Genomic DNA, 12,591 nt, shown 5'->3' on the forward strand with positions numbered 1-12,591 from the left:
TCATGACAATGATGGAAAAACATGTTTTGAAAGTCATATGTTTATGACACGTCATCTTGATAATATTTCACAGAATGTGTATCTGTGTTTCTTTACTTTATCTTTGGCCAAAATGTTGAAACTTTTATTTCACATTTTGATCTTTGACAAAGGTCATGTATATATGTACAGTATCTATGTAACTATGACAGATCCAGTCTTTCCTTTTCCACACACTTGCACTCCAAAGCTCACCAAACAAGTTAAACCAGCAACAGCAAAACGTCTCTCAGATGGTATTTACAGTCAGAACAAGCCCTACTCAGCCGGATCCCATATTTGCTGTATGTGACATGTAAATTACAATGTGCCACAGTGCATCCTGGTGGTCTCGTCAGTATAGGACATTTTAAGCACAAATAAGAATAAAAAAGCTCCTGTTCAAGGAGACCAAGGGGCAACTGAGAAGGCAAAAGAATAACACCCTAAAATGGCAGCAAGTTTTGGACATAAATACAAAGAGGGTGATAAATACAAAGATATTTGATTGTATCTCCGACCATGATAAACAAAAGTGAAAAGCAAATGCAAACAGTGGATAATGATTAACAACACAAGGTTGCAGACTCTCTGGGTTTAACCAGTGCGAAATCGTGTTGGCTTCCAGCACACGTTTAGATAGGCTCGGCTAAGCACAGGAAAAGCCGACCCAAAAAATCTTGTTTGCATTTCATTATGCTGGCACACTTAGCCCTGTCTCAAGTCCCTTTACTACTACAATTCATTCATTCTCAGGCTGTCTGCCTGCCTGCCTTTTCTCTCTCTATGTCTCTCTCTCTCTCTCTCTCTCTCTCTCTCTCTCTTCGTTTCCTCTCTCTCCCCGGTCACTCCGCCCCTCTCTGTCTTTCTCTCTCTCTGGCTCCCCCGCACTCTCCCGCTCCTTTAAGACTCTGGCAGCCCTGGCTCGACCTGTTTATCTCCGCTGGGGCTGCGCTCAACCCACTCCACCAGAGCCGAGAAAAAAGGGGGAGGGCTCTGTCTGCTTTCAATCAATAACCTGTGGAATTCAGAAAGACAAGTAGGTCCTGTCTCTGGCTGGCGTCATTGCATTCTCCCAAGGCTAGCAGGCTCGGAGCCATCTCTCTCTCTTTCTCTCTCCCTCGCTCTCTCACTCTCTCACTGACTCAGTCAGATTCCTTCCATTTTTTTGCCTTTCACAACCTGACAGGTGCGTGTGTGTGTGACTTGGAAAAGGAGTACGCAGCATGGCCGAACCCATGTCCCCGGATTACTTCAGCTGTCCCTTATGTGTGGAGCTCCTGAAGGACCCTGTGGCTATTCCCTGTGGCCACAGCTTCTGTATGGACTGTATCAGTGGCTACTGGAACGAGGCAGACTACACTGGCATCTACATATGCCCCCAGTGTCGGATCACCTTCACCCAGAGACCAGTGCTCCGGCCAAACGCTACTCTCACTAAGGTGGCCGAGAAGATCAAGAAGACAGGCCTCAACCTGGTCGCCCAAGCACCGTTGCCAGCGGCCAACAGCTACGCGGGGCCTGCCGACGTGCCCTGCGACTACTGCTCGGGCAAGAAGCTGAAGGCTATCAAGTCGTGCCTCAACTGCCTGGCGTCTTACTGCGAGAAGCACCTGAAGCCTCACTATGAGTCGGCCACCTTCAAGAGGCACAAGCTGGTGGACGAGCTGGGCAACCTGGACCGCAAGATCTGTCCACAGCACCAGAAGAGCCTGGAGCTGTTCTGCCGCACTGACCAGATGTGCATCTGTGCCATCTGTACGGTCAGCGAGCACAAGGGTCACGACATTGTGTCCGCTGAGGCAGAGAGAAGCGAGAAACAGGTGAGTGCGAGGCGAGCCACCCTCTTTTCAGGAACTCCTGCCATGTACTTAGTCACACAACATTGCATGTGAGTCAGAAACATTTTACATGATTCAAGATAAATGTTGGATGTTCTTTTATCTTGTCCTGCAGTCATTATCCTATTGCCCCTAGGCTAGGGTATAAATTAAGGGATTTTAATTGAATTGTATTGAATTGAATGGATATAAAGTCTGTCCATAAATATTGATCTAATATGAGATCTAAATTTGCAGATCATTACATTTGTGAGCACCAATGTTTAAAAGTTCTGATTAAAAGATTAAAGTTCTGATTAAATTAAGAATGAAATTGAATAGACTCAGAGAGGGAGGGTAAACAACTTTGAAAAAGGGAGGGAATATTAGGTAGGTCAAGAGCACACACTGTGAGAGAGCTGCTCAGAATGTATTACTGATACTGGGAGTGTTCACAGTGACTAATGATATATTGTCCTGTCCCTGGTCTCCTCTCCTACTTTGAAATAGCTGAAGTGGAGGGAGAGAAAGTTCTCAGAGAGAAAGATATCAGAGTTGTGAGATTAGGCCTTGATAGAGGAATGCAGGAGAGTCAACTTCCCAACCCCCCACTATCACTGTGAGAGAAAAAAACAACGTAGTGCTTAAGCCCTTGTCAAAGCCATCACCCACCTCAGCAAGCATGTATGGCTAAAAAACATGCGCTCTGCTGATTTCCTCTGGCCAGAGGAATGTCTTGATAATTAGTGCAATGAAAACTCCTCGAAGTCCTGTGATCCCACAGCTGTTCTCGCCGATGGGGTGGGGGGCATATCAAACCAAACCACCTAGTGAGATGCACAAAGACCTAGTCTGGCGGATGGGTGGACCTCCTTTTGTTCTTTCATCTCCAAAAAACAACATCACAAGATGTTAGCCAATTTGAATCACATTGGATAGGGCTTATTAGTAAGTAGTTGGGAAAATAAATACATGCAATACCCCAGTAAGGTTTTCATAGCAATTAGTCCAATACAAAAGACAAGGCTTTATATTTTTCATCACTTGATAAATAGGGGCCTGGTTTTTCTCAAATCCCAGATTAAGAGACCTAAGTCTCACGTCTGTCTTTCTTACACTCTCTCTCCCCTCTTCCTAATTCTCTTTCTCTCAGTCACTGACACACACACACATTCACACACACACACACACACACACACACACACACACACACACACACACACACACACACACACACTCCTTTTATCCCCCCTCCCCAGATTCCCCACATTCCTCAAGCTTATCTTGAAGAATGGTTCGGTGGGCTTGGTTAAAGGTTGCGCTAAAGCCCCTCTGTGTTGGCTGAAGACTGGGACGTGTGCACCTTGAAATGTCTCTCCACAGGCCGGTTGGACCGCGGTAGTTTTTTGCATTCCTCGCGTTGTTCGGATTCCGCCTCCTCTCTTTTCTTTTCCCTCCATCTCCTGAGATAATGCCACACATACTGAGCAGGTCCCTTCAGCGCTGCTGATTAAAAAAAGACACAATTAGGCCACTGGGGAATATTTTTCCCAGCACTGTAAATGCACTGAAACAACTGAAGAGAAGACAGCTTTACGATAGGTGGGGGATAGATCTAGAGAGTACAATGGACTTTGACTGTCCTACATCCAAGAAACTCCTACATGCACAGATGCCTAAACAATATCTAATGTTTTTATTTCAATGGGTTTTATTCAATAGAAACTCCTTGGTGTGTCCCAATCTGAAATTCGGCAGAAATGCCAGCAGAGGACAAAAGAATTGGAGGAGCTGAAGACTGCTGTGGACTCCCTCAAGGTAAATGGAAAATTCACTCAAGGAGGTAGCCAAATTTTATCCATAAAGAGTGTCTGTTATCAAAGTTCCACAGACACAAATCACATATCTCAAGGTTAAACCCGACACTATCAGCTCCCAACTACCACAGAAACTCATGTTTGCTAATGCTACAACTACACAATTAGAAACAGAGATAACTATACAGTGGACAGAATGCATGCCCACACAGGGCAAAGTTAACCTGCAAACAGTGTGTGATACTGTAGTACTGGAGTACCTGTTGATACAACGGTGAGGTCAAAAGGGTCATCTTAGTGAAAGGTGTGGGGCCTTGTGTTTTTCAGAGCTCTGCTCAGAGAGCCATGGCCGAGAGCAAGAAGATGTTTGACGAAATGATCACCTCCATCGAGAGGATGAGGTCAGAGGTCACCAAGCTGATCAACATAAACGAGAGGGCGGCCTTCGGCCAGGCTGAGGGCCTGATGGAGCGTCTGGAGCAGGAGATCGCCGAACTGCAGAAGAAGGAGACTGGACTCAAGCAGCTGTACAGCACGGATGACCACATCCATTTCTTACAGGTAGAGTGGGAACAAAGGCATCTCTACACATACAAGTATCATGTATCTCAAAAATCTAATTTCCAGTCTGACTGATGGCACAACACTGTCATATAACGGTTTGTCCTTTTTATTCACTTATGGTAGAACTTCAACTATCTTTGCACCCCTACGGATGATGGGTTTGTGCCAAGAGTCTCCCTCAATCCAGACTTCTCGTTTGGAGCGGCCAGGAAAGCCGTGGCGGCGATAAAAGAGAGACTGGAGGAGCTCGGCCAAGAGGAGCTTCTCAAGATCTCCAAGTCTGGTAAGAACTGCACCACTAGTGTCTTGCCCCATGTTGATGTTAAACCAGGATAGCCTAGACAAATACTGACAACCTGGACTCTTGAACTGGTGCATGCTGCACATATCAACAGTCCAAATGACTAGGTTAAATAAATAAAGAAGGAAATTGACAAAATAATCCAGACCCTGTGTCAACACAATTTAAATTCTCAAATGTAATGGACACCTAAGAATGTCGGTAAACTTTCAGATGTTATGTGATCTTAGTGTGAACCCCCTTCTTGATCAGTAACTTTTTTTTTTATTGAATGACAGTAAATGAAGTTCCTGTGTACACAATGCAAAACCGCACCAGAGAAAGAAGCTCCAGAGGTAAGTTATGGCTTTAAGGCTATAACATCTACAAATTGTTGCATGCTCACATAATGACAATAATGTAAAAATATCAGAAACAGCATCTATCAAAAGCAATAATAAAACCATTTCTTCACAATATAGTCAGACAAGACATAGTCGTGGACAGTGCTGTACCCCCAGAACCAAAGACCCGGTCTGAGTTTCTGAAATGTAAGTACCTTCTTTGCATTTTGTGTCTCTGTAAATCACCAAGTCAAAAACAATCTGTCTCCATCCATCACAATTTTCATCCATTATCAATTAATCCTATTTTTCAATTCCAGTTGTAATCATAATTCCATAAACACAGCAGCTTTTTTTTGTTTGGTTTGTTTTTGTTTTGTTTCAGTGTTCCATCTTCATGTTCCCTGTATTGTATTTTGTCTTTGCAGATTTCTGCCAGCTCAGACTGGACCCTCACACGGCCTACAAGGAGCTTCATCTGTCTGAGAGCAACAGGAAGGTGATCAGGACCAGGGACCTGCAGCCGTACTCCGACACCCCGGAGAGGTTCGACAGCTTCGCCCAGGTGCTGTGTCGCGAGGCCCTGTCCGGCGGCCGCTTCTACTGGGAGATCGAGTGGAGCGGAGAGTTCTCCATGGGCGTGGCCTACAAGGGCATCAGCCGCAAAGGCAAAGGCTCCCTCTGTCTGCTGGGATACAATGACAAATCCTGGAGCCTTCTGTGCTCCGACACGGGCTACTCAGCCTGGCACAACCGGGTAGACAAGGCCATCAGTGCGCCCCATTCACCCAGGATAGGCGTCTACCTGGATCACAAGGCAGGCGTTCTGGCGTTCTACAGCATTGGGGAAGGCATGACCCTACTGCACAGGTTCGAGACGGCCTTCACTGAAGCACTCTACCCAGGCTTTGGAGTGGGAACTTCGGTCAAAATCTGCCAGCTTAAATGAGCTCTCCATACAGTTTATTCATTTTGCAGTGAAAAGTGAAATGTGTCAATGTATAAACGAACAAAAAACGTGTTTGCATGTTATTTTTAAACTTGTGCTTTGTTCAATTTTGTTACCTTTTAACCAGTATATTACGATTGCTGTCATGTTGGATACCATTACCATTTTTAATTATTTGGCCTCTGATTAAGAGAGGCCTTTCATTTTACAAACCTTTGTGAGGTATCTTTCTACAAATGCAAGTATTTTTCTTAATTGGATATGTTTGAGCACTAAACCTATATTTATCAGAACAAAGTCCTTTTTCACTACTGTATAACATTTTTTCATCCAAATAACCCATTTATATTTTAATAAAGTTTTTAAATACTATTTTTGGTTCCTGCTTTTGTCTCACCAACCACTCGAGTAAAACATACACAGAAAGTAAAACTACTCTAAAGCTTAAGGCCTCCCTTAAATTATAATTGGGTTAATTCAGATTATTGTTCTCTGAATGTTGTTTCTGCTTTAATCGTAATGGTGCATTGCCAGTAAATTACCCATCTTAATCATCAACAAATGCATAAACACCCCCTACACAAACCAGGCCTATCAACATGCACAGGAACAATTACTGCCATCAAAATCCACTGACTACATTTAAACATGCAGCTCCTGCACTGAACCTGATAACCTGTTTCGCAAGACTAAATCAGATAATGTCAGAGCCTGTCTAATATCCGTAGACGGGCACCGACTAAATTGTGTAAGCAGAGAGGGTTAAAGCGGAGCTAGTAATCAAGGATCTTTGGTGTCAGAGCCTATATACGGCTCTGTTTGGTGTAAGGTAACAGTGCACCCTGCTGGGAGTAACGGCCAGTTCTGTCGATCTGCAGGCATACTGACAAGAAATCCTACATTGAATTCAAATGAAAGACACTGTGTCTGGTTGGTATGTGTGTGGTATGTATTTTTTATTTTTTAGAAACAATCGCTTTAATAGCATTTATCACATCATGGCAGAGAATGTCTACGGGCTCTGATCATGGGTTGTTGAACCCTATTGCGAATCTAATATTTGAAGGCAAAAATGACTTTACACTGTTCGTGTTTTTTCGCCGCGCCCATTGGCTACTGCTTAGCAACGATGCTGTTGACGTTGCAAGCAAGTCAACTTAGCTTGCTCGAGCGTTAGCCATAGCTGACACCTTTATATGTGTTATTCAGCTTTAACCTATTTATTTTAATTGGACGTCATCGATATATATTGTCTTATTTTTTAGCTTAATTATTTGTCTCATTCTGTGCATATCCAGGGAATTCCTTTACGAGGTTGTCGGAAGAGAAGTGTGTCGTTGTAGCTAGCACGTAACGTTAGGTCTGTTGACATAAACTTTATCGATACAACGCATAGCCTCTAGCTCTAGACTGTAAAAGATACAACGTTGCGGGTTCCCATAGAATAATGCTAGTCGCCTAGGTTTCTTTTTTTACACAAAAAATGTTCAAGACAAAGATTCTTATTATCGGTCCAAGTGAGGTCAGTTAAAACACCATTACCCACTGTTGTCAAGGTGTTAATGTTAGACGTTAACGTTAGTTCTTGTTCAAACATTGGATTGTTAATGTTCGCCTAACCTGGATATTCATTTGTTTCATTTCTTGGTTGAAATTTTGTTGTATGAATAGTTTATTTGTTTGCCATTTTAGAGTGGAAAGACTGTATTAGCCAATTTCTTATCGGACACAGTGGAGACTATTGGGGGCGATTACAGTCCAACACAAGGTGTCAGGTAAAGTAAACGGCATGCGTGTTTACCAGTCCTGTAACTGATTTAATGTATTAGCCTTACACGACAATCCTTTTTTTTTTCAAATAGGATACTTGAGTTTGAATCACAGAACCATGGAAGCGGAGACAGAGACTCCTCTTGTGAGGTGGAATTGTGGGACTGTGGAGGAGACTTCAAGTGAGTAGGAATTGTCCAAAGATCCATTCTGCTTAGCCTGGAAACCAGACTCTCTGACTTCGCAGAGTACTGTAGGGAAATGAAATCGACTGAAAGTACGTAGACAGGCCAAGGCCAGGCTACATTCTGCTAGCCCTGGAAGCAAATGTAATTTGCTGTCGCTAGGGTGCGTCTAGATTTCTAGGCTACCATTCTGCTGCTTTAAAACGTCAACTAACCATTTAATATTCTGCCACGTTTCTGGACTAGGTTTGAGTCTTGTTGGCCTGCGCTGATGAAGGATTCCAATGGCGTGGTTATTGTGTTTAATGATGATGTGCCCAGCCATATCAATGAAGTAGAGACCTGGCACTCAACATTTGTTGCCTCGCAGGGACTTCGGGAGAATCAGTGCCTTTTACTTGTCCATCACAAGCCTGGAAGCAGTGTGAATGCTTCTCCTCCACCACTGGGTAATATGGCATATACTAGATAGACTAGTGTCATTTGCAAGAGGTATTACACAATATTTTCCTGAATTATCTCTATGACAGTATTAATTCTCCTTGAAGGGACATGCATCTACTTAACACCATAATCAAAAATTGTGTTTGGAGAATGTTGTCTTCAGATAGCAAATGCAAAATTGTGATGCTGGTGTTTTGTGTGCAGCACCAAATCTAAGCAAGCTGCAACTCATTCACTCTAATTTGGAAGAGGACCCTGAGGATGTGCGGCAGGAGTTTCGCCGATTTTTGGGGGGTGTTGTGAAGACGATGTCTGAAAACCGAGACAATTTGGAAATGTCAATCTTCACCTGAACACTTAAGGTCATGTCTTGTTAATACCATGGAGTTAACTGCTCATACTTATCACACCTGGAAACTGTTTTGAAACTTGTTTTCCTTTAGGATCTGTACATAGATATGCACATTTTTTGTTACTTGTAAAATGTTGCTTTTTATCAGTGAATGTTCAATAAACTATTCTCTACAAAATGTCTGACCATATGTTGTTGCCACAACAATGCCTGTTGTAATTGGAAGGAGCAGCCAGAAGTGTTCTTAAACAATACATCTCTTTATTGTGTTACCAGAGGTTTTAACTGGACATGGAGGGCTTATACAAGCACTATAAACAGACATTGGACAATCCTAAATTTACACATCGTATCCAACGATGCCCCTCTTTCCGATGCATTCACCGATGTAGAACCACATCAAGACTTCTGTAGCCACCAAACCGTTCCTCATTGCGTCCTGTCACAAATTTAAAAAAAAATGCATTATGTCCAAAGATACAGAATTTATGGGACATCACAGAGCCAAGTAAAACAGCAACAAGATTGTTACTGATGTTTCTCATAGCCATATGTTGGTACCTTCCAAACCGTAAAACTGGATCATTCCATTTGTAAACTGCACAATCGCCTCAAACACCCCCTCATAGTGAAGTGCATTAAAAATAAAGAATTCACAGAGGCACATTTTAAGTAGCCAGCCAACCAATCTAGCTAGTTAGTGTGTGCAGCAGCACTTGCTCAGACACAAAAATATACAGTGGGGGTTTGTTGGTTAGGATGAGATTGTTGGTAGTGGGATAATTGGTTTCCTGAATAATATTCAATACAAGAGTGTTGCTCAAACAATTTTAACTGTTCTTAATTTCAGAAATATCAGCTAGTTAAAGGTAAACTATGCAGTATTGGCAATTTCCTTACTGTTTTCTCGGTTTTTGCTTCTTTTTCGCTGGCTCTGTCATAATGAATGTCTGAGAAACTCCATCGCTACCTTTTTTTAGCCGGTGCCTGGCGTGTATGTGTATTTGTGCTCTTGGATGCTCCTTGTTGGTGACCCCCCCCCCCCAATCCCAATCCTCCCCCACCTTTCTTATGCAGCCCTTGCCACTTAATCTACTAAACCCCTCTTCTACTGCACTTTTTACCCCCCCCATAAATGCACAAATAGGCTGACACCAGACATAATTTCACTGCATTTCTTACTTCCAGTAACTATTTGCATGTGACAATAAACTTCCTTGTATCTGAATGCAGTAAAGCAATTCGTTACACTCGTTATACTTCCTGACACTGAGGCCGTCGGCCCGCCGGCCTACAGTTGCAAGGGTGGTTTTTCCGCTCACAGGCGCTAGGGGGAAGCGAGACGGCCACCATTCAAACTTGTCATTGCTTGTCATTTTCCAAAAGAAAAATCCCCTGAAAAATTCTGATTAAAACAAGATCAAATTATAAGGCAGGTATAAAAAGAACCCTTTCTGTACTCTAACAGTGGAGAGGGCCCCTACAGACAAACCAAAGTAATTTTAAAAATTGATCACAGAAGCGTGATATGTTGAGCCATGTCAGTGGCTTAAGGTAGCAATTTACTTCCACATAGCAAGCCTGCCCCAAAGGCTATCGCCACATGCTTTTTCGATGTAAATGCATATTCCAGTCTAACTTAAAACTACTCTGATTGAAGACATTTTGGTGCCCACCGAAAGTTTACCCTCTCATCCTAAGACTGGAGTTGTCCTTTAAATGGCTTTAGCACTTGAACCTCAAGTAAAGTTACAGAGTGGTTTAATACGGAGTTCAAATGGATGATTTAGCGAAGCTCAAGCAGCAGGTTGCCACTCAGCTAAACCCTGCACACACAGCGGTCAAAATTTAACAATGTTGACCGTGGCCTGCAGTGGTAACTAATATTTTGCACTTAACCCTGCGGCAAGCGCAGCGTATGCCGCTTCCTATCTGAAAGCCCCATGATGCCTCTGAACGATAACCATAATAAAGATATCAGTAATACCCTACAGTATGGTGTACCCCTGACTGAGAGGGTTTCCAATACAATGACTTATTTGTGGAAGCCCACCACAATAAACATTTACCACCACACAATGATTTTCTATTTTGTACTATTTAAATGCTCTCTCTTCCTCCTATTGAGTTATGTGCAAGCATATAAGAAGCAGTATCCCTAAGCTAACATTAGAATACTGTTGGGTTGTTGAGAATAGCACGTACAGCTACTTGTCAATATCGACTTCTTGTGTAAAGCAAGTATAACTAGGCTATTCATTTTATTGACTCCCGACACAGAATGTTTGTTCAATAGCCCCTCTCCCCTTCACCTACCACCACAAATACAATTCAATTCTGTGGGAAACACTGTGCCATGTATGTGTTGTGCAGAATATTAACCATACTATATTAGACAAACAAGTAAGCAGTGCAAGTCTTCAGTTGACTGAAGCACGCACCTGCGTTGCACTGTCCTGGTTCCTTGCACACCCTGAAGAAGGGTTGACCCCCAATTGTCATTCCCTAATTTGCACTCTGGCATAAGTACAATGTTTCAACTATATAATTAGACAGGTTCCAAGGACATGTTTAAAATTACATTAATTTGTCAACAACTGACAGCATGATTGCCTTGAGCATCAACTACACCTGTTTAACTGAGATCAGATGGTGCCTTCAAATTGACTATGCACAACACGTTTGGTTCGATATACATACCCTGACTGTGGTCTGACCGAGACGTCCTGACTGGAACCCTGTGACGATGTCCTTGAGCCCTCCGATGGCCTTGGGGATCTCAGCTGGTGAGGGAGGCACCAGCTCGACGCGAGCGTAATGCCAGAAGGTTGCTAGCCGGGGTTTGGCGGCGGCAGCAGCAGCTGACAGGACACATATGTAACTTAATGTTCATCAGTGAAGAACGTAACATGAAGTTTACAAGATGACACAAGCTATCCGTCTGGTGTTACAAAGCCAAACAGGTTGCAGCCAACGACCAATAATTCTCTTAGAACACACTCACTCCCTGAGAACATACTTAGAACAAACACAGGAAACTTTACCTTTACCTGCAATAGTAAATTAACGTTAACGTGAGCTAAAGTCCAGTAGCAAACTAGCTTGCATAGCTAGTTAAATGAATTAACCAAGCTAACATCTCTAAATACAATGGCAATGAATGAGCCCATTTCTGAGATATTTCTTAAATGAGTTCACGGAAATCTTTAACAATTGTTAACCTATTTAAACAAGCAGCATGGTTCAATTTTGAGCACACTCTGACAGCGTTAACGTTACACATTTGACACAAACCTCGAGTTAGCCTCGCTAGCTGCAGGGGTTAGCAAGATTCTTGACATCACATTGCATTAGGGTTTTTTTATTTATTTTCACAATCTGCGAACATTTAAGAGCTAACTATTAAGTCAACACAGTATCTAACTATCCGCTTGCTGCAAATACCTCTTAGCACCGTTTCAACGAAGTCGTTGTCGTTAGCAAACAAGTCACACAACTAGGTGGCTAATATTAGCTACAGTACGGACAAGCTATATCTTTAGACTATGCCGTTTTTGTCTTTTATATCTTGCTTTGCACTAACTACCATGTATTATAACTCTTACCGCTGGCCAGTGTTGGGATTTTCGCCACTAATTTCTGCACTGCTTGTGCCATGATGATGTTCAATTCAGCTGTCCCCGTCGAAAGAAATAGCTGAATGTCACCTCCAATGTGAAGGACCCAAGAAAATAGTTGCTTAAATAGATGCCTGACTGTAAATCACAAAAGCCTGACTACATTGAATCTTACCATATTTGATCGAAATAGTCATATACTCATTTTCATTGTCTGTATTCCAGCATATTTTAATTTAAACGTTTAATGAGGTTTTATGTCAAATTGAGTATTTCGAACAATTGGCATGGTCTGGCAATGTCGTGGAGAGATACTGTAGAGAAAGACATCAGGCAAGCAGCAGAGGCTGTAGGAACTTGGCCCCGGTGATAGTGCAGTTGGGTTGAGCCCTTAGACTTTTTTTTTTACTGCAGCACACTAAATTTGAAAT

The 12,591-nt window shown here is 42.7% G+C and overlaps 3 protein-coding genes across 3 annotated transcripts; 2 read left to right on the forward strand and 1 right to left on the reverse strand.

Annotated features, from left to right (window-relative positions):
- The first annotated feature begins 956 nt into the window (after positions 1-956).
- Positions 957-6,164, forward strand: ftr82 (finTRIM family, member 82). Its single transcript, XM_076274005.1, has 7 exons — positions 957-1,841; positions 3,561-3,656; positions 3,983-4,216; positions 4,343-4,502; positions 4,799-4,855; positions 4,982-5,050; positions 5,272-6,164. Exons 1-7 carry the CDS (start codon positions 1,245-1,247, stop codon positions 5,790-5,792), a joined length of 1,734 nt encoding a protein of 577 aa, XP_076130120.1. The 5' UTR covers positions 957-1,244; the 3' UTR covers positions 5,793-6,164.
- A 768-nt stretch (positions 6,165-6,932) lies between these two features.
- Positions 6,933-8,685, forward strand: ift22 (intraflagellar transport 22 homolog (Chlamydomonas)). Its single transcript, XM_076274128.1, has 5 exons — positions 6,933-7,314; positions 7,485-7,567; positions 7,655-7,744; positions 7,994-8,196; positions 8,396-8,685. The coding sequence occupies exons 1-5, from the start codon at positions 7,276-7,278 to the stop codon at positions 8,542-8,544; spliced, it is 564 nt and encodes a 187-aa protein (XP_076130243.1). The 5' UTR covers positions 6,933-7,275; the 3' UTR covers positions 8,545-8,685.
- A 97-nt stretch (positions 8,686-8,782) lies between these two features.
- On the reverse strand, positions 8,783-12,264 carry atp5l (ATP synthase, H+ transporting, mitochondrial F0 complex, subunit g). The gene is made up of 3 exons (XM_076274129.1): positions 12,149-12,264; positions 11,244-11,404; positions 8,783-8,982 (listed from the first exon to the last, which is right to left on the reverse strand). Exons 1-3 carry the CDS (start codon positions 12,198-12,200, stop codon positions 8,884-8,886), a joined length of 312 nt encoding a protein of 103 aa, XP_076130244.1. The 5' UTR covers positions 12,201-12,264; the 3' UTR covers positions 8,783-8,883.
- Positions 12,265-12,591: the final 327 nt, after the last annotated feature.

Source organism: Alosa pseudoharengus, unplaced genomic scaffold (assembly GCF_046254945.1).
Source record: "Alosa pseudoharengus isolate Yale_2024_CS ecotype anadromous, Long Island Sound unplaced genomic scaffold, YU_APseudo_1.1 YU_APseudo_1.1_scf_8, whole genome shotgun sequence".
Classification (NCBI taxonomy): Eukaryota; Metazoa; Chordata; class Actinopteri; order Clupeiformes; family Clupeidae; genus Alosa; species Alosa pseudoharengus.

Bases quoted from the DNA above. Each gene is read 5' to 3' on its own strand.
- ift22 (XM_076274128.1), top strand. From the start codon at position 7,276: ATGTTCAAGACAAAGATTCTTATTATCGGTCCAAGTGAG. The intron at 7,745-7,993 runs GTGAGTAGGAAT...TTTCTGGACTAG, and splicing joins GACTGTGGAGGAGACTTCAA to GTTTGAGTCTTGTTGGCCTG. The intron at 8,197-8,395 runs GTAATATGGCAT...TTTTGTGTGCAG, and splicing joins TGCTTCTCCTCCACCACTGG to CACCAAATCTAAGCAAGCTG.
- atp5l (XM_076274129.1), bottom strand. From the start codon at position 12,200: ATGGCACAAGCAGTGCAGAAATTAGTGGCGAAAATCCCAACACTGGCC. The intron at 11,405-12,148 runs GTAAGAGTTATA...GTGTCCTGTCAG, and splicing joins AATCCCAACACTGGCCAGCG to CTGCTGCTGCCGCCGCCAAA. The intron at 8,983-11,243 runs GTATGTATATCG...AATTTGTGACAG, and splicing joins TCGGTCAGACCACAGTCAGG to GACGCAATGAGGAACGGTTT.
- ftr82 (XM_076274005.1), top strand. From the start codon at position 1,245: ATGGCCGAACCCATGTCCCCGGATTACTTCAGCTGTCCCTTATGTGTG. The intron at 4,217-4,342 runs GTAGAGTGGGAA...CACTTATGGTAG, and splicing joins ACCACATCCATTTCTTACAG to AACTTCAACTATCTTTGCAC. The intron at 4,856-4,981 runs GTAAGTTATGGC...TTCACAATATAG, and splicing joins CAGAGAAAGAAGCTCCAGAG to TCAGACAAGACATAGTCGTG.